Below are 22,106 nucleotides of genomic sequence, written 5' to 3' on the forward strand. Positions count from 1 at the left end.
ATACACATATTTGGTATCGCCGCATTCAGAAACGCCCGATCTATCAAAATAGAAAATCAATGAATCTGATCAGTAAACGGCGTAGCGGCAAAAAAATTCCAAACACCAAAATTACGTTTTTTGGTCGCCACAAATTTTGCGCAAAATGCAATAACAAGCGATCGAAATTTTGCTGAGGGACCCAGGTATTCTGTTCGCTGACAAGTTGAAAAAACCTATATAAGGACGCTAGGGAGCTCAGGAGTCAGCTTGGGGCTCGTGCAGGAGGTTCCCTCTCCCCCTAGCGGCTGGGACCTCTGTTGTATCGTGATCCCGGTGTTTCCTTTTTTGTGGTGTTTTTTGGTAGTGCATCAAATGCCCGTTGGTCTGATTGCGTGTATCACACGTTATTTACGGACATATTCTATTCCATGCGTGACAGCCAGACCTAGATCTCTCTGAGAATCTGCCTCCAGAGCTTACTTTAAATAAAAAGGGGCATTACCAGTATGAGACATGTAGATCAAGAGACCAGACTGTCAGTCATTACATGTCTCATTTTATTAATCTTCTTATGATCTAAATGCCCATATAGACAGCTTAGGACTAGAGATGAGGAAACCGAAGGTTCGTTGCTCGTACCAAACACAGACTTAAAAAAAAAAAAACAACAACAACGGAATTCAGGATCATCTCAGAGCTTGGGTACACTCGGTGCTCGGCCCAGTGCGAGCCGCTTGCAGCGTTTGATCGTCTCACATTGGGGGTAACAACAGATTTATCAGATGTAGTGTGCACCAAAAAAATGGAAAAACTCCACTCACCCACCCTGGAAGTGATCTGTTTATGGCTGACTGCATGTGGGCAGAGACCCAAATTGCCCAATTAGAGACTTCCAATGGGGTTCAGGTCAAGTCCATCAAGACATGTATATTTTTGACCTGAGTCAAGGATAAAAAATGATCAATAGAAGTCTCTGGATCTGTGAATATCACGGACAGCACACGGATAGCATCAATGTTGTCAGTAATTAACATTTCAGTAGATAGGAGAAACTTTGGAATTTATGTATTTTTTTCATACGAGAAATTAACTGACGAAGCTGACCAAATATTGATTAAAATTGGATACAAAATACTAAAGAACAACAATATGGATGACTGAATGAGGGCTTCATTGTCCATGGTGGCCCCCAGTGGAGGTGAAGGTTGGACTTGATGACCTTGTGTGTTCAGACTAATAGGATAACTATGTGATCACTGTCCCTGAAACGTTTCGAGGTGTCCAGACAATTGGCCGCTGTTGAGTTTGCTCAGTAGAGTGTTACGGAAAACATGACTTTAACCGAGTAAAGCCGCTCGCCGTGTTCCCTGCCTCGTTTCATCAGCGAGCTTTCTCCTGAAGTGACAAAGTGCACACAGGAACATCCCGCCGGCATCTGTATCCTGCTCCTGACCATGGCTTATAAATTAGAGAGTTTAACATTATCAAATGTGTCTGAAGTGGCAATAATCCCTTCATACTGTTTGTGCAATCTCAAAAGGTTAAAGGCAAAATAAGAACATTTCAGAGAAGCAGGTAAAGCAGAAAAAGCTCACTGACCTAGATTTATCAAGTCTGGACAAAATGTGTTCATTCCCGTCTGGCTGTATTCTGGCCATTTATCAGAGAGTCTGGAAAGTAGTTTGGTCTAAGAAGTTGGCTTTGGGGAATAAGTAACAATAGGACATACTTAATATTTGTCACCAAGCGCAAACTTTACTGCTTCTCTATTTTGAAGCCCCAATACAATACAGCAATAACGCATCCAGTTAATGGTGATTGAATTTGAGATTGTTCAGGTTTGATTATTCTGTATGTAGACTGATTCATGCTTCCATCAACATCTCACTCTATTAAAAAGACAATTTTATCACAAATTATGAATTTTTGCAATAAACGCCATTACCTACCAGTAGACCACTGCGCAACCAGCTCTGTCCTCACCTATTGTACCATCACCCATTCCCTGTAGACTGTGAGCCCTCGCGGGCAGGGTCCTCTCTCCTCCTATACCAGTCTGTCTTGTACTGTTAATGATTGTTGTACGTATACCCTCTTTCACTTGTAAAGCGCCATGGAATAAATGGCGCTATAATAATAAATAATAAATAATAATAATAATAATTACCTTATTTTGCTTTCTCCTCTCCCAAACACTATGCTGCAGTGCTATTTCTGTGCCCAAGGTCATGCTCCTTTAGAAGCTACTTTTAACTGCTTCTCGACAAAGTTTCGTACACTGGATTCAAAGAATCTGTATATAGGACTTTTGCTGTTTGAGCAAATCTACTCCTTAGGCTATGTTCGCACGTTGCGTTTTTTACCGCGTTTCTGCAGCGTTTTTGGCAGCAGCGTTTTTGTGCCAAAACGCATGTGTTTTTGATTTCCAGCAAAGTCTATGGGAAAAGCAGAAATCCTGTCTGCACTTTGCTTTTTTTTCTGCAGCGTTTAATTTGCATATTTGTGGTCAAAAACCATGCTGAAAAAGAAGCAGCATGTCAGTTGTTTTTGCCATTTCTGCAGCGTTTCCTTAACATTGGAGTCAATGAAAAATGGCAAAAAGCAACCAAAATCACAATTCCTGCGTTTTTCATGCTTTTTACCTGCTTTTCAACTGCGTTTTTGGCTCCAAAAACGCATGCTTTTCTGGCCAAAAATTAATGGGTTCTAATGTTCCTTTACACACACACAATAACCGAAAATTTAAATGTAAAAAATTAATAAACTTTAGCTATTTTTCTGTTAAAATGTGCATAACCACTATTATTACATTAAAAATGATAATTTCCCATATAATTTTATTAAAAGTTAATTTTATACTTTTTTTCTCTTTTTTCATTATTTTTGACTAATTCAACTTTATTTCTCAGTGTCTTGATCTCAAAAACGCATCTGCAGAAACGCAGGTGAAAACGCAGGTAAAAAGCGCTAAAAACGCGGTAAAAACGCATGCGTTTTTAGCGCTAAAAAATTGTCAAAAGCCATTTGGTCAAAAACCAAGGGAAGGAAAACGTGCAGAATAAACTGCAGGTACACCGACGCAACGTGCGGACATAGCCTTACTCCTGTACTCAGACAAAGGAAATCCTAAATTCATTGGTTCAAGATAGTGTACTGATTTTTGTTGAATAGCAGTTAAAAGGAGATTCTAGAAGAGCATGAATCATCATTTACATGTTGGTTTTTTGTCTTTTTAATCTATCCTCTAAATAATTTAATAAGTTTTAAACACTCTCCTGTCTTGATTAGAACTTAATTTAAGAGGATCAAGATAAAAAAAATTATACAGCCCATCTACACATAAGACAAAAGTTAGTTAATCTAAATGACTTTGGCGAGACTATCTGGTCACCAGATGTGCTTGGGGACCATCTGGCCACCTGACGTGTTTGTGGACCACCTGGCCATCTGCCATGTTTGGGAAACATCTGGCCACCTGACATGTTTGGGGATAATCTGGCCACCTGAAGTGTTTGGAGACCATCTGGCCACCTGACATGTTTGGAGACCATCTGGCCACCTGACGTGTTTAGGAATCATTTGGCCACCTAACGTGTTTGAGGACCACCTGGCCACTTGATGTGTTTGGGGACCATATGGCCACCTGACGTGTTTGGGGACCATCTGGCCACCTGACGTGTTTGGGGACCATCTGGCCTCCTGACATGTTTGTGGACCACCTGGCCATCTGCCATGCTTGGGAAACATCTGGCCACCTGACATGTTTGGGAATAATCTGGCCACCTGAAGTGTTTGGAGACCATCTGGCCACCTGACGTGTTTAGGAATCATTTGGCCACCTAACGTGTTTGAGGACCACCTGGCCACTTGATGTGTTTGGGGACCATATGGCCACCTGACGTGTTTGGGGACCATCTGGCCACCTGACGTGTTTGGGGACCATCTGGCCTCCTGACATGTTTGTGGACCACCTGGCCATCTGCCATGTTTGGGAAACATCTGGCCACCTGACATGTTTGGGGATAATCTGGCCACCTGAAGTGTTTGGAGACCATCTGGCCACCTGACGTGTTTAGGAATCATTTGGCCACCTAACGTGTTTGAGGACCACCTGGCCACTTGATGTGTTTGGGGACCATATGGCCACCTGACGTGTTTGGGGACCATCTGGCCACCTGACGTGTTTGGGGACCATCTGACCACCTGACATGTTACATGACACATGTTACATGTGACATGACAAGGGGACCTTCCTGCTCTCCAGAACATTAGAAATGTCAATGCCTGATCCTTTATGTTTTCAGTCCAGAAAAGCTGCTGTCAGTGAATTTTTCCCATTTGCCCATTGAAATACTGCATTGATTACATGATATTTTGATAACAATAGTACTGAAACATGTTATGTATTATGTTATGTATAATATGATCTTCTCTTTATACAGGACTATTTCAGTGAAAACTCACCATCAAGCTGTGAATTTCAATATATTTGAGGGAATGGTTTGCCACGGAGTCCCCCTCGTAACCATTGCTGGTGGAAGAGTTGTATATGAGAATGGAGCCCTGCACACTGTACCCGGCCACGGCAAATATATCCCAAGAAAACCATTTTCTGACTACGTCTACAGCAGGGTTTTAAAAAGAGATGAGGTGAGCCAATGGAGAGGGATTTAGAAAGCGCATCAATCTCGGGAGGGGGGCTTAAAGGGAATGTCTCATTACAGACAACTTTGGAAAAACAGTTGTTTTGCTGGGAAAAGTTGCTATACAGTTCGGCAGCTATTCAACAGATCCAGAGCCGCTACTTAGGGATTATTTCAGTGTCAGACTAAAGCTCCCGGGACCCAAAGGAGATTATTCAGAGGGTCCTACCCATCTACGCTTTGGTGAATGGCTCCAAATGGGATCGTCATATGCCGAACGTCGGAAGTCTATAATTGTGCCAGATCCTGGGTGTTTTTCCTCTGCCTTCTAAAGAAGGGTCCAAATGGGGTTCTAAAGAGGGGTCAAAATGGGGCACCCCCACCCCACATTACATACCTAAGCTCTCAAAGCCATACTTACCAACATTTATAGCACTTAATTCATGCCCAAATGCCCCCCTTCTCTGAGATTGCCCCCAAAACAACCACTTTTGGGCAAAGTTTGCTAAACTCTACTCCATTTTGCAGTCTGGTTTATATGATTTTTCAGACTTTTGGAAAAGTATAAGTATGGGTGAGACCTATGGTGCCTTGATTTGACTAACTCAGGATCTGTGTAAGATTACGTTTCCTTGTTGTTCTTTTTTTGCATTTTTTACCTCATTTTCATTAATATTGAAATCCAAGTAGACGACGCCAGCGACTTCTTCTATCACTGATGTTACCAATATAATACATTTCTACCCATTTTATTACACAACTAAAAAAAAAACCAAAAAACACAAGAAATTAGAAGGCTGTGTAGTTTGAGAACAGAATTTTTTTTTCATTTTTTTTTGCCAAAATTAGGATTAAATCCTAAACAAAAAAAGTACACTAATGAATTAATGCATTTCCTCTTTTTTTTGCCTAATTTTTAGTGTTTTATGCCTCTTTTTATTTGTACCTAATTCTTCTTTGAATTAGAGCATTTTTTTATTTTATATTTTTTTTTTTAAAGTCTATTTTCTATTTGCTTTCCTCTTATTTTCTTATCCTTGGCATTGTGGGCTGAGTTTGGAGTTTCCAGATGTTTTCAGCTGATTCATCAATTGCAACTTTTTAAAAAGTTGCAAAATTTGGTGTTGATAAACTCCATTCCACCCTTAAAGTGATGTTATGTAGATATTTTTATGCAAATTTTGTGCTATTTTACGAAATGCGCAACATTTTTTGCACTAAAACAATTGCAAAACACGTAAAAAGGCAAAAATAAAAGATGATTTTTGACTTTGCACAAAACTCATGAACTGCAGGCACAAATTTAAAGAATTTGGGGCAAAAACTGGCAAAGATTGCTACAAGATAAAAAATAAATAATTAAAAAAAAATAATAAAAACAAAATCTCAAAATTATGAATCTGAGCCTATATCTTCAATTTATGCACCCATCCTTACTCCAATAAGATGCTGGTCTATGAACAGCTCCAGTACAGGTCAGTATGTCCATAGTGGACATTGCCCCTAGTGGTGGAATCAAGCAGCTACAATTTTGTAATTTTGTACCTATCTTCTTACTCTAACAAAAAAAGAATGCAAATGCATTTGATTTATTTATATTACTAAAAAGCTCCAAAATAATTTATTCTGATTGTTTTAACATTATAATACTAGGATTAATATAAATAGAACTGGTTCCTTACAAGGTTACCATTGGCTACTATCTACCCCCTTTTCCTGCAGCAAAATGTAAAAAAAATATATAAAGCAAAAGACCTAATTTATGCAATTTTGTAATGCAATTTTGAAGAATTGTACTCTGTTTCTAGTGCGTTTTTAAAGGGAATCTGTCAGCAGGTTTTTGCTATGTAATCTGAGAGCAGCATCGTGTAGGGGCAGATATTCTGATTCCAGTGTGTCACTTATTGGATTGCTTTACGCAATTTTGTTAGAATCCTTGTTTTTTTCTGCTGTATATGAAACAGTGGTCAGAATGTTGAGCGCTATATAACCCCGCCCACAGCTCTGATTGGCAGCTCCCTGTGTATATTGTAAATTGTCAGTAAGCTGCCAATAAGTGTTGGAGGCGGGGTTATACAGATTAGCCTGACAGCTCTGCACGTGATATCTAGTCCTCTAGTAATAATCTTTGCTGATAAAACACTGATTGTTCCGGAACTACAACACACTGCCAAATATTCTTGGAATCAGGCTCTCTTTCCCTATATTCTGCTGCTCCTAGAATAAATATCAAAAAAGCTGATGGATTCCATTTACATTTAACCCCCCCCCCCCATCATGAATTCCAATCTGACCCCTGAACCATACAGTACTTTGAACTCCATCATTTTATTGTCAATCTATTTACCAAGCTCTTCTTTCTCAGGTATGTCAGCCGGTTCCAGTGCAGAGAGAACCATATACAGGAGAAGTCATCCAGATCAAATAAATGGTGCGTTGTTTCCTATGATGTTAATGTGTGATATTCCTGCGACTCCCAGTAAAAGCAGGACAGCTACATTTATCCCCAAATTACACAAGATTTCTCAAATGAATTATTGCTACGTTGAAAATACGGCATTTATAGTTATGTTGTATTATGTTGTTTTTATGGAAACTGAGATATTGACATCCTGAAAAAAAATTCATTTAAAGAGGACTGTGCTATATATGCGAGTCATTTTTTTTGTCTTGTCATGATAAAGTTTTAGTGGGTCTTTAAAGAGAACCAACCAGCAGGATTTTCATATATAAAGTAAAGCCAGTGCTATACTGGTGCTAGGATGCTGAATATAAGCATAGCTTTTGTTCATAGATTGGATGTTTTATTTAAAAAATACGTGCAAGTAAAGTTCCAGCAATCCACTGCTATTTGATTGACAGGTGCAACAGGAAGTGAATATGTGGGTCGGATTTTGCTGTCTGTTCCCGCCCCTGTCTGCTGCCTGGCCTTCCTCCGCCTATCCCCATCATAGACGTTAATTCCGACACCAGTGCACTATCTTTTGGAATTATTGTATAAAAGTCTTTACTCAGATGGCGGCGGAGTCGGCGCCTGCGGATAGCACTTTCTCTGCTGCCATCTTTGTGTACACTGTCTTCTTTGAGTGGACTGCAGTATGTACTATGCATGGGTGGCGCTTGTGTGGTGCCCCTGAGGCTTCAGTCGCCACAGGGTACTGCACCTCACCAGAGGAGCAGTATTGATCCAGACTAAGGAGGAGGTCATTCCCGGTAAACCACCACAACACACTGTTAGATGCCCTCTCACTGGGAGCGGGCTAGGGTAGAAACATGGGAGGGTGGCCATCAGTTATGTAGTGGACCCTTTGCTCACTAGAACCCGGGGGAGAAGAGCTTGCCACAAGGGAGCAAGGCGACAGACACACTCAGACAGTTGGAGTTAGACGCTGACACTGGATAGTACCAGACACGGAACAAGTGAGACGTTGGGAGAACACGGTCGCTGAGGGGAGAGTTGTGCCATAGCTCCCACAGGACCGAGTGCACACTACAGGGTGCGGAGCCCTAGGCTGGTGGGCACTTCACGTCCCGTCAGCAGAATCCACCGGGCAGAGGATTTCAAGTCTTCTGGCCCACACCAAGCGCCTGGGACACAGCAGCATATAGAGCCAGGAACTGTGACAACAGAGCGGTACCAGTAACGGACTTGCACTGTCTGCTAGATGGGACAGGAACGGGGTCCTTTCAAGGACTCGGGTCTCCATGTGGCTTTAGGCTGCAAGGACTCACACAAGACAGTGCAGGGAGGAAGGACTCACAGAACGAAACACCGGTTCTGACCTCCGAACTATGCGGGATCGGCTGGGGCCCAACACCAGAGGAGTCTGGCAGTCCAAAGGTGGTGACATCTCAGTGAGTAAAGAACTTTAACTGCAACCGCTGTGTCGTCCAGTCCTTGCTGCGTCCCGCACACCTTTAATAAAGTGGACTACTACTCCCAACCTCCTTGTGGGCCTGAGCTCTACCTGAGGAGAGCTGTACCAACATAGCTGCACTACCATCTGCCCTCAGGGGAAACCACTTGCAGCGGCGGCTCCTATTGTAGCTGCACATGTGACGCCCCTGGACTATCAGGTCGTCACAGGGTACTGCACGCTCTTTCTCTTTAGTGCAGTATTCAAATCCCTCATTGTTCTAGGTCCCCATCTTACAGTGCTGCCTCCAACAGCAAATCAAATCCTAGCTAAACCCTGCACCACACCCACCAGGACACATGTGGGTGGCTTGAGCGGAATAGGGTCGCCCACCTAGGGGGCAGTAAGGGGAGGTGAGGAGTGTAGTGAGCAGTAGTGAAGTGGAGTAGTGAAGTGGAGGAGGCAAGGAGTAGTGGCTCCCAGGAGAAGCTGACTAGGTTGCAGACGGTGGTCTGGACCTAGAGGAGTCGGACTCTCGGTCGCAAAAGACTGAGGCATGGTGCTTGGACCTGTCAAAGAGGACAGTCAGCAGCCTGGTCCGGGACCGAAGGCATGGCGGGGTATATGGACCCTAGGTCGGGGAGAAGCTTAAGGCAACCCAGCAATTAACCTGCGGAGAACGGAGCCTTTATGGACTGTTCCCACTAGCTCCAGAATCGGGGCACTAGCGCAACAAGGGGGATAGGGCTTTCCATACAAGCAGCCCACTAAAATCCCAAGCGTGAGCCCAGAGAGCAGGCTCCCATACTTAGCCACAGTGGGGAGTGGGGCCCGGCAAGTTTCAGACTACTGGGCCACCACGGTGAATTTAAACTTTGTGCCGGGAGGCAAGTCACGGATCACTAGGCAGCACTGCAGGGGACGGGACCGGCACGAGCTCCCCTTTGAGAGGCAACGGCACCCAGAGATTTGGTGTACCCGGTTGTCAGCGTCTGCTTATTGGCTGAGTGAGTACCTGAGTGATTTCCCCTTCACGGCATCCGGTATCATCATCTAGAGTCCTGGGGCTTACCCCTACCCGTGGAGGGCAACAACACCTGGCTGCCCCACTCCATCACTCTGGGAACTCCCAACGGCAGCGGCGGTACTCCCAGTTACCGCACACCACGGGTGGCGTCACGAACTATACCTCCCTTGTAAATATCCCCCTTTTTACTTTATAGTGTGGCCCCTAAGCCCCTGGGTCCGGAGACCCTCAAGCCATGAACGGATACTACCCCCGGATCCGAGCGGTTTGATCCGCTGCTGGGGTGGCACACACACCACAGGTGACATCACAAATAGCTACCACCCCCATCATCATCCCTCCATTTATTGACACCGCCGGGGTCACGGGACATGGCCTAGCCGCTGTGACATCCCAAACCCCCGCACCGGCTTGTCACTTGCGCCCTCACATCCTCTGCTCTCGCTATGACCATGGGAGCCCGCAGTCACAACAGAACTGCAGATCACCCACTAAATTGCGTCAACGATCTCCTGTGTAGTGTGCGGCTCGTATTCTCCTGGGTACAATCTGTGGTGAGCTGATTTTGTGGGCGGTCTGCAGTTCTGTTGTGACCGCGTATGCTCCCTCAGTCACAAAGGGAGCAGCGGATGCGAGGATTCATGCGCCCCCCTCGCATAGCACATACTGCAGTCCGCTGAAAGAAGACAGTGTTCACAAAGATTCCACCTGAGATAGTGTCACGGGCGGCGGGGCGCTGCACTCGCTGACGCTCGGGTTCGGCGCTGCTGCTGCGCTGCTCAGTGGCTCGAGCGGTGAGCCGGATCCGGGGACTCGAGCGGCGCTCCTCGCCCGTGAGTGAAAGGGGGTTGTTTGTTTGGGGGTTTAGTCTATGACGCCACCCACGGGTTGTGGTGAAGATGGGCACCACCGCTGCTGGTGACGGGGATCCCGGGAGTGATGGCAGGGAGCAGCTGGGATGTTGTTTTACCCCTCCGTGGGTAGGGGTTGGTGGTCCCGGGGCCCGGTGGTATGACGGGGAGGCAGGGTTGGTGAGGTGCAGGGTTGCAGGGACAGTGCGGCGCGGTGCCGAATGGCACGGTTGTACTCACTCAGACAGAAAGTCACACAGTCTCCGGTAAACCAAACAGCGGGATGGACGGGTCCCGCAGCCGGCTGCAGTGTCTCTCCCCGGACAGGTGATGGCGGCTGTCTTTCCCTGCACCTATGTGTACTGTGTTGACTCCGATGGCTTCCCAACGGTAGCCCGCTCCCCGGCGTAAGGATGCCGGAGGAGCCCGTTTTGCCCGCAGGCGCTGGCCCTCGGATCTCTAGCTTGTGGCGGTAGCTGTATATCCTCACGGTGCGGACGGTTGCCTTCTGACGGGACTTGGTTGTTAGGAAACCCCTGGGGTTCTGGTCACTATTGGATTTGACCTTTGTCGGCGGCTCCAAGCCTGGTCGGGGTCCGAAGGCCCTGCCTGTGTGTGCTAGCTTCACTTCGCTCCCCGGTTCGGTACCGGCGGGCCACTGCCCGACCCCGGTCCTACGGTTCCGCGTTGATCCACCACTCCTGCAGACGGCCACCACCGTCTGCCAACCTTGCTGTCAGTGCCTGGGCCACACACCCAGACACTTGCAGTACTTTCCACTTCAACCTCCTAAACTCATCTGACTACCTTTTCCCGCCTCCAGGCCTGTGAACTCCTCGGTGGGCGGGGCCAACTGCCTGGCTCCGCCCCACCTGGTGTGGACATCAGACCCTGGAGGGAGGCAAGGATTTGGTGTCTGGCTAATGTTACTGTCTGGGGGATGGGGGTGTGTGAGTGTCTTACCTGTGACGACCTGGCTAGTCCAGGGCGCCACATTCCCCCTTGGTAAAATGCAGACCGTCCGCGGGCTGCCCGTCCATCACTGGTTTTATTTTTCTTTTTCAAACTGCAAAATGTAAAACATTAAACATATGCATACTTTTTAGGACACTTGAACGTTGCACATGAAAACACATTTTTAATAACAGACGGACGGACGGATGTCTTCCGCTCTCCCACCCAAGCAACCTAGCCCTGATGCGGCCCTAAGAAGTGGGCAGCACCCCTTGACCCCAGTACAGGTTCAGGCTGCCCGAGCGGGAACGGGTACGGTTGCTTGCACCCGACTGTCACTTCAGGGGACCCCACGTCCAAGGGGGACCCCTGACCCCCGGAGGATCGCCACCGGTTACGGTAGTGGCGGACCTGGGCCATCACTTTCCTCCAGGCCCATCCTCCAAATCAGCCTCTCCAGAGGCGGCAACGGTTTCCATCCCACAACATTATTTACAAGCCCACAAGTTCGTGGGTGCCCTGCAAGTTGTCGGGCCTGTTCATGAATAGTTTCTCATGTGGGTATGGAGGGGGTTAACTTTAACAGGGATAACTCCAGTTCCAACGGGGACAGTTCTCTTCTCGGACAGAATCAGGTAAGTTTTCGGTTGGATTAGTTTAACAGGAACAACAGTGCTGGGGGTCCCAACAGGGACAACTGCTGCAACGGTGGACCGCTGCCTACTACTTCAGGTCGACCTCCTCACAGACCTGCTCCACCTCGACATCCTGCTGGCAAGGCGGGGGACGGGACTGGGACTCTGCCTGGAAGCTGCGGCCTTCCTTCACCTTTACATCGAGGGCAAACCAGCCCCTCTCCCCGCAGTGTCGGGTGTAAGACACGAGGTCTCCTGGCAACAGGTCTCGGCCGGGGTGGCCGGTTGGCAAATGGGCATGTACGTCCCGGCGGGCCATGAATACTTCGGCCTCCAGGCCCGGTTCATAGATAAAGCCGTAGCCCCGATGGGGGTCAAATCTTCGAACCTGGCCTTCGTACACCGGGCCCCGTACCCGGAAGGTGGCATGGCGAAGGTGGTCTTTTTCATGGATGGTGCGGGCTACGACCTCAGCCTATTGCCGCTCCCTCTCGGCAATCACCCGGCCCAGCGGGGTTGGCTCCCTGTCCCAATAAGGGGCGTCTGCATGCCCCCACGCACGGGTCGGGCCCCGCGGGACTTCCGTTACGCTGCCCACAACTGGCGCCCTTTTTGGAAGCTCCCGCGGTGACATGGCCTGGGGTGCTGCCTCGCAGCGACGACCCGGTGCAGCCTCCGACGAGGCTTGGGGTCTGGGAACAGGGGTCTTTACCGGCTGGGCCTCCGCTTCCTCCTGAGGAGGACGGATCTCCGGAGCCGGGATAATCTTGGGTTCGGCCACTTCCGGTGGTTTTCACGGACGGGCACCTCCCGCCGGACTTTTCCCGGTAGCAGTTCGGGTTGCCTGCGGACGTCGCTTGCCGGCTGGTCCTTCAGGGCGGACGGGCGGAGCTCCGCTACCAGTGGTGGGGATATCGGACCTAGTGGCGGGGCAGCAGCAACCGGCATGGATAGCGGGGGAGGCAGCAGGGCGAGCGAGCACAGACCGGGCTCCTCAGCCACAGCGACTGGTCCTACTTGGACACAGGGACGTGGGTCATTTACCCGCTCTTCCAACTCTGCCTCCACCTCGCGTCTCCGCACGGCCGTCGCTATCTCCGCCATTTCGGCCACCCATCCTTGCAGGAAGGACTCGACTTGGGCCTGCAGGCGGCTGCACATTCTGGTGGTCCGGACCTCCACCCACGCCGCTGTTCCTGGCGTGGGCTCTGTGGTTTTAGCGGTGCCGGACAGACGGGACATGCTGTGCAGCAATCTTCCAGGAACCAGTTGGTTTGCAGAGCCCTGGCGTCCCTGCTTTTATAGCCGCAGCTACATGCGGCCGGACGCCATCCTTCCCCCCATGGTATTTCTTCGACACTCCCTCTTCATTGGCGGGGCTTTCCTTTTCACGCCTCCTCTGCTCGGAGGAGACGCTCGAGCGGGAAAATCTTTGTGCCCAAGATGGCGGAATTCAAAATTTTTCGGCCGGACGCCGCCGGCGGGGACTGCAAGGCGCACTTCTACTGGTAAGTAGATCGGCACGATCCTGATTGTGATGCCAAGTTGTCGCGGGCAGCGGGGCGCTGCACTCGCTAACGCTCAGGTCCGGCACTGCTGCTGCTGCTCGGTGGCTCGAGCGGTGGGCCGGATCCGGGGACTCGAGCGGCGCTCCTCGCCCTTGAGTGAAAAGGGGTTGTTTGTTTGGGGGATTTAGTCAGTGACGCCACCCATGGGTTGTGGTGAAGATGGGCACCACCGCTGCTGGTGACGGGGATCCCGGGAGCGATGGCAGGGAGCAGCTGGGATGTTGTTTTACCCCTCCGTGGGTAGGGGTTGGTGGTCCCGAGGCCGAGTGGTGTGACGGGGAGGCAGGGTTGGTGAGGTGCAGGGTTGCAGGGACAGCGCGGCGCGGTGCCGAATGGCACGGTTGTACTCACTCAAACAGAAAGTCACACAGTCTCCGGTAAACCAAACAGCGGGATGGACGGGTCCCGCAGCCGGCTGCAGTGTCTCTCCCCGGACAGGTGATGGCGGCTGTCTTTCCCTGCACCTATGTGTACTGTGTTGACTCCGATGGCTTCCCAACGGTAGCCCGCTCCCCGGCGTAAGGATGCCGGAGGAGCCCGTTTTGCCCGCAGGCGCTGGCCCTCGGATCTCTAGCTTTTGGCGGTAGCTGTATATCCTCACGGTGCGGACGGTTGCCTTCTGACGGGACTTGGTTGTTAGGAAACCCCTGGGGTTCCGGTCACTATCGGATTTGACCTTTGTCGGCGGCTCCAAGCCTGGTCGGGGTCCGAAGGCCCTGCCTGTGTGTGCTAGCTTCACTTCGCTCCCCGGTTCGGTACCGGCGGGCCACCGCCCGACCCCGGTCCTACGGTTCTGTGTTGATCCACCACTCCTGCAGATGGCCACCACCGTCTGCCAACCTTGCTGTCAGTGCCTGGGCCACACACCCAGACACTTGCAGTACTCTCCACTTCAACCTCTTAAACTCATCTGACTACCTTTTCCCGCCTCCAGGCCTGTGAACTCCTCGGTGGGTGGGGCCAACCGCCTGGCTCCTCCCCACCTGATGTGGACATCAGACCCTGGAGGGAGGCAACAAGGATTTGGTGTCTGGCTAATGTTACTTTGGTGTCTGGCTAATGTTACTGTCTGGGGGATGGGGGTGTGTGAGTGTCTTACCTGTGACGACCTGGCTAGTCCAGGGCGCCACAATAGCGCTATGCACAGGCACCGACTCCAACGCCATCTTAGTGAAGACCTTTATGTAATACTTGCAAAAGATAGTGTGTAGGTGTCTAAATTATCATCTATGATGGCGACAGGTGGAGGAAGACCAGGCAGGCAGACAGGGGCGGGAATAGGTAGCACATATTCCCTTCCTGTTGCACCTGTCAATCAAATAGCAGTGCATTGCTGTAACTTTACTTGCAAATATGTCTGAAATAAAACATCCAGTCTCAGAACAAAAGGTATGGTTACATTCAGCATCCTAGCGCTGGTATAGTACTGGCTTTACTTTATATATGAACATCCTGATGGTTGGTTCCCTTTAAAAAGTTATTGCTATTTCCGCCTTTCACGGCAGAGACAGTAATAAAGTCCTTCAAGCTCTGATCACTTGATGTGGAGAGATGGAAACCACCGAGAGCAGCTGGTTCGATAACCCCCCCCATAAAAATGAACAGGAGTTATGGAAGCAGTGTAGCCCAGTAATGAGCAACAAATTACAGAAACAGCACGCGGTAGCTCAGCCGCTCTTGCGTCTTTCCCTAGCGCCACCTCTACTTATCGAGGTCTGGATGGAGTTAGTCTTTTATGGTTGAGGTGGGAATGAGATAGGAATGACCCTTTAACTTTATACAATCGCCACTATCCATACTTATTATTTTCGTATGTTTATTTTTTTTTCCTGCTTAAAGTAATTGCTTCTGTTATTTTATTTCTCTAAAGGACAATATATCTGTGATGGCAATCAAAGTTGGAAATGAAGAAAAACCAAATGGTGCAGTATAGCGCACCCGCCGCCATTCCTCCACTCTGCATCGCTTACTCTTCCGAGAGAGACTCACTAAATGTTTCCTTGTTTCCCATCAGTCATTGCTCTTATAACCAAAGGTTGCAACCCTTGCCGACCATTTTGATACCTATGGGCAATATACTATGGTCACTGAGTATGCAGTATACCATATTTGATGTAGTTTGAAGCTTTTATTTGCTCTAACCAGTTATGTACCAAATATATTGTAGGTATTATTAATATATCAGCTATAGAATTACTATAGGTTGTTTTCTTTACTTCCATAGAGCTGGGTAGAAAAGCTACAATTTATCATTTGTAACAACTTATTATATGTGGCTTCTTATAAAGCTGGTTATACCCATCACATAGGCCAAACGCTTCTTCTGTCGGGAGCAAGCTCTCATCATCCTCCATAGACATGACCTGGTCAAATGTGCAGGTACTCCGAAAGAGGAAGGGGATAACCAGACACCGGGGGGGGGGGGGGGGGGAATGGATCGGGCATTGAAATTCAACATGCCTGATCCCTTTTCCCCCACCACCCTACGTTTTTTGTCGGGGGAGAGTTAGGAGGCCCTTATACATATTAGATGGTCTGCAGGTCCCATCAAAAGTGACAGGTACAGCTGACATATTTACTCTATTGTGTATGACTTAGATCTTATCTACTTTTTAACAGGGGACTAATAAGAAGCAATTAAATGACAAAAGCAACTGTGCTACATCAACAATATATAAATTATGATCCAAATTTGTATATATAATTAATATACAGTATATACGGTTGCTCGGTACTCGTAACGAGGATTTTGACACTCGGACTGGCTCGGAAGATCTTGCTGAAAATGCTTGAGTTTCTCATTGACTTCCATTATTCATGGTGCAGGAGTTGAGCCCGTCAAAGCGGACGACCTGCTGGTTACATGTACTGAGCACCTGAGCATGGTAGTGCCCGCTCATCACTAGTTGCAAGTACCGAGCACCCGAGCATGGTAGTGCCCGCTCATCCCTAGTTATGAGTATTCAGCACCCAAGCATGGTAGTGCTCGCTCATCACTAGTTACGAGTACTGAGCACCTGAGCATGGTAGTGCTCGCTCATCACTAGTTACCAGTACTGAGCACCCGAGCATGGTAGTGCCCGCTCATCACTAGTTACGAGTACTGAGCACCTGAGCATGGTAGTGCTCGCTCATCACTAGTTATGAGAACAAAGCAGTGCCCGCTCATCACTAGTTACGAGTACTGAGCACCTGAGCATGGTAGTGCTCGCTCATCACTAGTTATGAGAACAAAGCACCTGCGCATGGTAGTGCCCGCTCATCACTAGTTACGAGTACTGAGCACCTGAGCATGGTAGTGCCCGCTCATCACTAGTTACAAGTACTGAGCACCCAAGCATGGTAGTGCTCGCTCATCACTAGTTACGAGTACTGAGCACCTGAGCATGGTAGTGCCCGCTCATCACTAGTTACAAGTACTGAGCACCCGAGCATGGTAGTGCTCGTTCATCACTAGTTACGAGTACTGAGCACCTGAGCATGGTAGTGCTCGCTCATCACTAGTTATGAGAACAAAGCACCTGAGCATGGTAGTGCTCGCTCATCACTAGTTACGAGTACTGAGCACCTGAGCATGGTAGTGCTCGCTCATCACTAGTTACGAGTACTGAGCACCTGAGCATGGTAGTGCTCGCTCATCACTAGTTACGAGTACTGAGCCCCCGAGCATGGTAGTGCTCGCTCATCACTAGTTACGAGTACTGAGCACCTGAGCATGGTAGTGCTCGCTCATCACTAGTTACCAGTACTGAGCACCCGAGCATGGTAGTGCCCGCTCATCACTAGTTACCAGTACTGAGCACCCGAGCATGGTAGTGCCCGCTCATCCCTAGTTACGAGTACCGAGCACCTGAGCATGGTAGTGCTCGCTCATCACTAGTTACGAGTACTGAGCACCCAAGCATGGTAGTGCCCGCTCATCACTAGTTAGGAGTACTGAGCACCTGAGCATGGTAGTGCTCGCTCATCACTAGTTACGAGTACTGAGCACCTGAGCATGGTAGTGCTCACTCATCACTAGTTACCAGTACTGAGCACCTGAGCATGGTAGTGCCCGCTCATCACTAGTTACGAGTACTGAGCACCTGAGCATGGTAGTGCCCGCTCATCACTAGTTACGAGTACTGAGCACCCGGGCATGGTAGTGCTCACTTGTCACTAGTTACGAGCACCTGAGCATGGTAGTGTTCGCTCATCACTAGTTACGAGTACCGAGCCCCCGAGCATGGTAGTGCTCACTCATCACTAATAATTAGTAAAGACATTTTAGTTTTATATTGGGGAGCAGTACAACCTGACTTCAACTACTACTTATATCACAATGTAGAATTCTGAAATATTGGAAGGAGACTTTGATGTCGAGACCATGGGTGTTAATACCAGTTAAATTAAAATAACTGATTTCAGCTGGATCTATTATTTCTCTTCCATTGGAAACTGATCCAGTGAGTAAAAAACAAATCCTTTACAAATGAAAGAAAAACAGAAGGCTAATTAGTGGATCCGTTTTCCATAGACTTAAGTGTTAAACAATACGGATCCAGCTGAAATTAGTTATTTAAAAATGGACAAAAATGTTCTGTCTACACAACTCTTTTTTGGCAATGGATTGTTGTCGGATCTGTTCTAATGGATGATTACTGGACGTGTGAACGTATCCTAACACTGACTGAAAATGCAGGGGTAGATCACTTATTGAAGAACTAGAGCATCAAACATCTGTTTCAGATGTACCTAAAATGTTTATCAGCAGTTCCCTATATAGTGTTTTGTTTTTTTCATTAAATCTGTGTAAATGTGCATGTAGTGTAGTCAGTGTATTAATATACACACCTACTTTCACTTTCTCTGAGATCCAGCACCGTTCTGCTCCTCTTCTCAGTGATGTCAGCACCTTTCAGACTGTCCGGGTCACTCTATGTTTTTGTAGAATGGCGCAGGGCAGTAATCATGGGCAAAGGATTTACTCCGGACGCCCGGAAGTCTACATAAAAGACATGATCCTGGCTGGGTGTGTTGACTTCAGCAGCGTGGGATGTATGAAGGTGCAGGCCACATGCTGTTGCTGTTATCGGCTGGCCAGGACCAACAAGCAATTTGAGAGACAAATAGTTCTTTTTCCGTAACAGTTCTTTGCTAGACAGTTGCAGCAACTCTCCAATTACAAGGTTACACACGAGATAGCAGGTATAACATATCCAGTACGTTTCAGTTTCACCACACATTGTCAGACCCATGTCAAGTTTCCAGAGTTGCCTCAATTAATTCTGGTGCCAAAAGACCCAGTGCAACCAAGTCCAACACACCAGTACAGTAGTGACGTTCCCCTTCCCTATAATGGTTTCACATCTAGTCTCTATATGGGTTCTATTATTCCCAAGGTAAGGCCTTAAGGATGCTTTACACACTGTGACATCGCTAACGACATATCGTCGGGGTCACATCGTTAGTGACGCACATCCGGCGCCGTTAGCGACATCGCAGCGTGTGACACCAAGGAGCAACGATCAACGAGCGCAAAAAACGTGAAAAATCGTTGCTCGTTGACACGACGCTCCTTTTCATAATATCGTTGGTGGTGGATCGCTATGTGTGACACCGCAGGAATGACGAACATCTCCTTACCTGCGTCCACCGGCAAGGAGGAAGGAAGGAGGTGGGCGGCATGTTCTGGCCGCTCATCTCTGCCCTCCTCTGCTATTGGACGGCTGCCGTGTGACGTCGCTGTGACGCCGCACAAACCGCCCCCTTAGAAAGGAGGCGGATCGCCGGCCAGAGCGACGTCGCAGGGAAGGCAAGTCCGTGTGACGGGTGTTAGCGATGTTGTGCGCCACAGGCAGCGATTTGCTCGTGTCGCACAACCGCCGGGGGCGGGTACGCTCGTTAGCGATATCGGTACTGATATCGCAGCGTGTAAAGTACTCTTAAGGCCTCCTGGTCATTTACAGAGACCCTGCTACGTGACAGTAAATTTCACCCAAATCCTTTACAGTTTAAAAGGATCTGGCTCTAACTGCAATCTAGCTCCAAATAATTGAGGCCGTTCTGTCCAAAGGTTGATCTTTATCCCTAGATAATAATAAATTGGAGATTTTTCATAAAGAGAAAAAGCTCACCAACCAGCGCTGAATAATAGGATTATTTGATATTTTAATATTTTATTAATCAGCAGTATAAAAATAACAATGAATAATAATACTATTACATAGGACAAAACACAAAAAAAAACAAAAAAACCAAAATAGATATACGAACAAGAGGGAGTATAATAAAACTGTACTATCGTGGGGCCCACGAATATTAGTAGGTATTAGTAAAACTAAAGGTCCGACCAAGAAAAACAACTTCCTCAGAAATAACCAAAAAATGAGTAGGTGATAGTTATAAAAGTTTTTTTACCCAAGGGGGGTACCACGTTCGTACTAGCCCATATGTGAGGGCAAAGGTTCCTTCTGGCGAATGCTAGTGCACAGATGAATCCTTCAAAATCGATTAAATTGCGCTGACATCCACGCTGCAAGTTTTCACGGTCCCTAAATGAGATTGAATATGCCGCGCTTCTACCACAAGTTCTGACAGGCAGAGGGATCAGTGCACCAGGGACTCGTTACAAGTCCCGGTGTATATTACCTGACACCCGCGCTGGCATGGGAACTCCGTGAAGTATGGTCCTTGCGTGGAATGATTCTCTCTCACAGCTGGAGAGGAGGGAATAATGCCGGGTTGAGATTTGCCAAAATCCTTAGATCCAAGCAGGATATTGGTTGAGAGTTACTGAAGCAAGATTGCACCGTCCCAGAGCGTAGATTCCTCCGTGCACCTTGCTTAAACGTTCAGTTGCCAGTAAATCGACAGAGTCCGTAATCGATAGAAACAAGCAGACAAATACGTCCACTTCACAATATTAAACTGAGCTAGATCCGACGCGCGTTTCGGGGGCGTCACCAGTCCCCCTTTCCTCAAGGAAGGGGGACTGGTGACGCCCCCGAAACGCGCGTGCACTGATCCCTCTGCCTGTCAGAACTTGTGGTAGAAGCGCGGCATATTCAATCTCATATTCAATCTCATTTAGGGACCGTGAAAACTTGCAGCGTGGATGTCAGCGCAATTTAATCGATTTTGAAGGATTCATCTGTGCACTAGCATTCGCCAGAAGGAACCTTTGCCCTCACATATGGGCTAGTACGAACGTGGTACCCCCCTTGGGTAAAAAAACTTTTATAACTATCACCTACTCATTTTTTGGTTATTTCTGAGGAAGTTGTTTTTCTTGGTCGGACCTTTAGTTTTACTAATACCTACTAATACCTACTAATATTCGTGGGCCCCACGATAGTACAGTTTTATTATACTCCCTCTTGTTCGTATATCTATTTTGTTTTTTGTTTTTTTTTGTTTTTTTGTGTTTTGTCCTATGTAATAGTATTATTATTCATTGTTATTTTTATACTGCTGATTAATAAAATATTAAAATATCAAATAATCCTATTATTCAGCGCTGGTTGGTGAGCTTTTTCTCTTTATGAAAAATCTCCAATTTATTATTATCTATTTGTATCCAGGCAATTTTGGGGTGTTTTTTGCCTATAAACCAGCTGCAGAATTTTAAGTGAATTGTTGGATCTAGCGCTTACTTCTGTCCTTGGACAATCTATTAACCTGATCTTTATCCCTGTCAATGTTCTTGTCTATTCCCAAGCCATTATCAGGGTTCGTGCTATCTCAAGTCCAGTCTCTCACTCCTCCTACCACAAGTCACCCAAAGCATGCAGCCCGAACAGCCAGCAGACTATTTGTCTAATGTTCTTCACACCGGATGGTGTGAAGAACATTATTCACATTACAAGACTTGTCTTGTCTTGTCTTCAGGGGTAGGCAAACAACCATCACAGTCTATCCTCTCTATGCGTGAGCAGGAAATTTATTTTTCAATGTAAATCTATGAGCCTCGTTCTGAGCCTCGATATACATTGTAAAAGCGACTTCTGTGTAACAAAGCGCAGTGTGACCTAGATCATCTGAAGAGTGGTGATGTCACTGAGAAGAGGAGCAGAACGGTGCTGGATCTCGGGGAAGGTGGCGGTAAGTGTCTATATTATACACACTACAGTACAGGCATTTATAAACAGATTTAATGAAAAAAAACAAACAAACAACCTTATGGGAGGACTTCACTAACAACCCCACAAGACATATTAAATGCTAGAAATATTATATATGCTACACAATATCATTTGTCACTGACTTGTTGGATTATATGTAATGGACGTTGCATGTTTTTTAATCTACAATAAAACTAAAGTAATACATAAAAAATAAAACATTTTATTTACAGATTTTAATGTTTCAGGGTAATAAAAGAACAGCTCAAAAAGTGGCACAGGATTACATGGGCACTGATATGTATGTTCTGTATCTATAGTCTGGCATCATAAAATGGTAACGGTTTTTAATTAAAGATATTCTAAAACACTATGATAAAAGCACAACTGTATAGGCCCAGTGTGGGCATTCTATAAATGGCAAACTACTGTATAGGTGCTACGTGTTTGCACTGTGTTAAAAATACACTATACAGAGGAAAGTATT

At 47.2% G+C, this 22,106-nt stretch overlaps 1 protein-coding gene across 2 annotated transcripts in view; it reads left to right on the forward strand.

Annotated features, from left to right (window-relative positions):
• The window catches only part of DPYS (dihydropyrimidinase), a 141,212-nt gene extending 124,051 nt beyond the window's left edge, over positions 1 to 17,161 (forward strand). The window contains exons 8-10 of one of the 2 annotated variants that reach the window (XM_075352967.1): positions 4,425 to 4,632; positions 6,991 to 7,056; positions 15,388 to 17,161. In XM_075352967.1, coding sequence (XP_075209082.1) covers positions 4,425 to 4,632; positions 6,991 to 7,053 — 271 coding nt within the window. In that variant the 3' untranslated portion in view covers positions 7,054 to 7,056; positions 15,388 to 17,161. The remainder of the gene's footprint in view (positions 1 to 4,424; positions 4,633 to 6,990; positions 7,057 to 15,387) is intronic. The other variant, XM_075352966.1, reaches the window with a different exon arrangement.
• Positions 17,162 to 22,106: the final 4,945 nt, after the last annotated feature.

This window comes from Anomaloglossus baeobatrachus, chromosome 6 (assembly GCF_048569485.1).
Source record: "Anomaloglossus baeobatrachus isolate aAnoBae1 chromosome 6, aAnoBae1.hap1, whole genome shotgun sequence".
Classification (NCBI taxonomy): Eukaryota; Metazoa; Chordata; class Amphibia; order Anura; family Aromobatidae; genus Anomaloglossus; species Anomaloglossus baeobatrachus.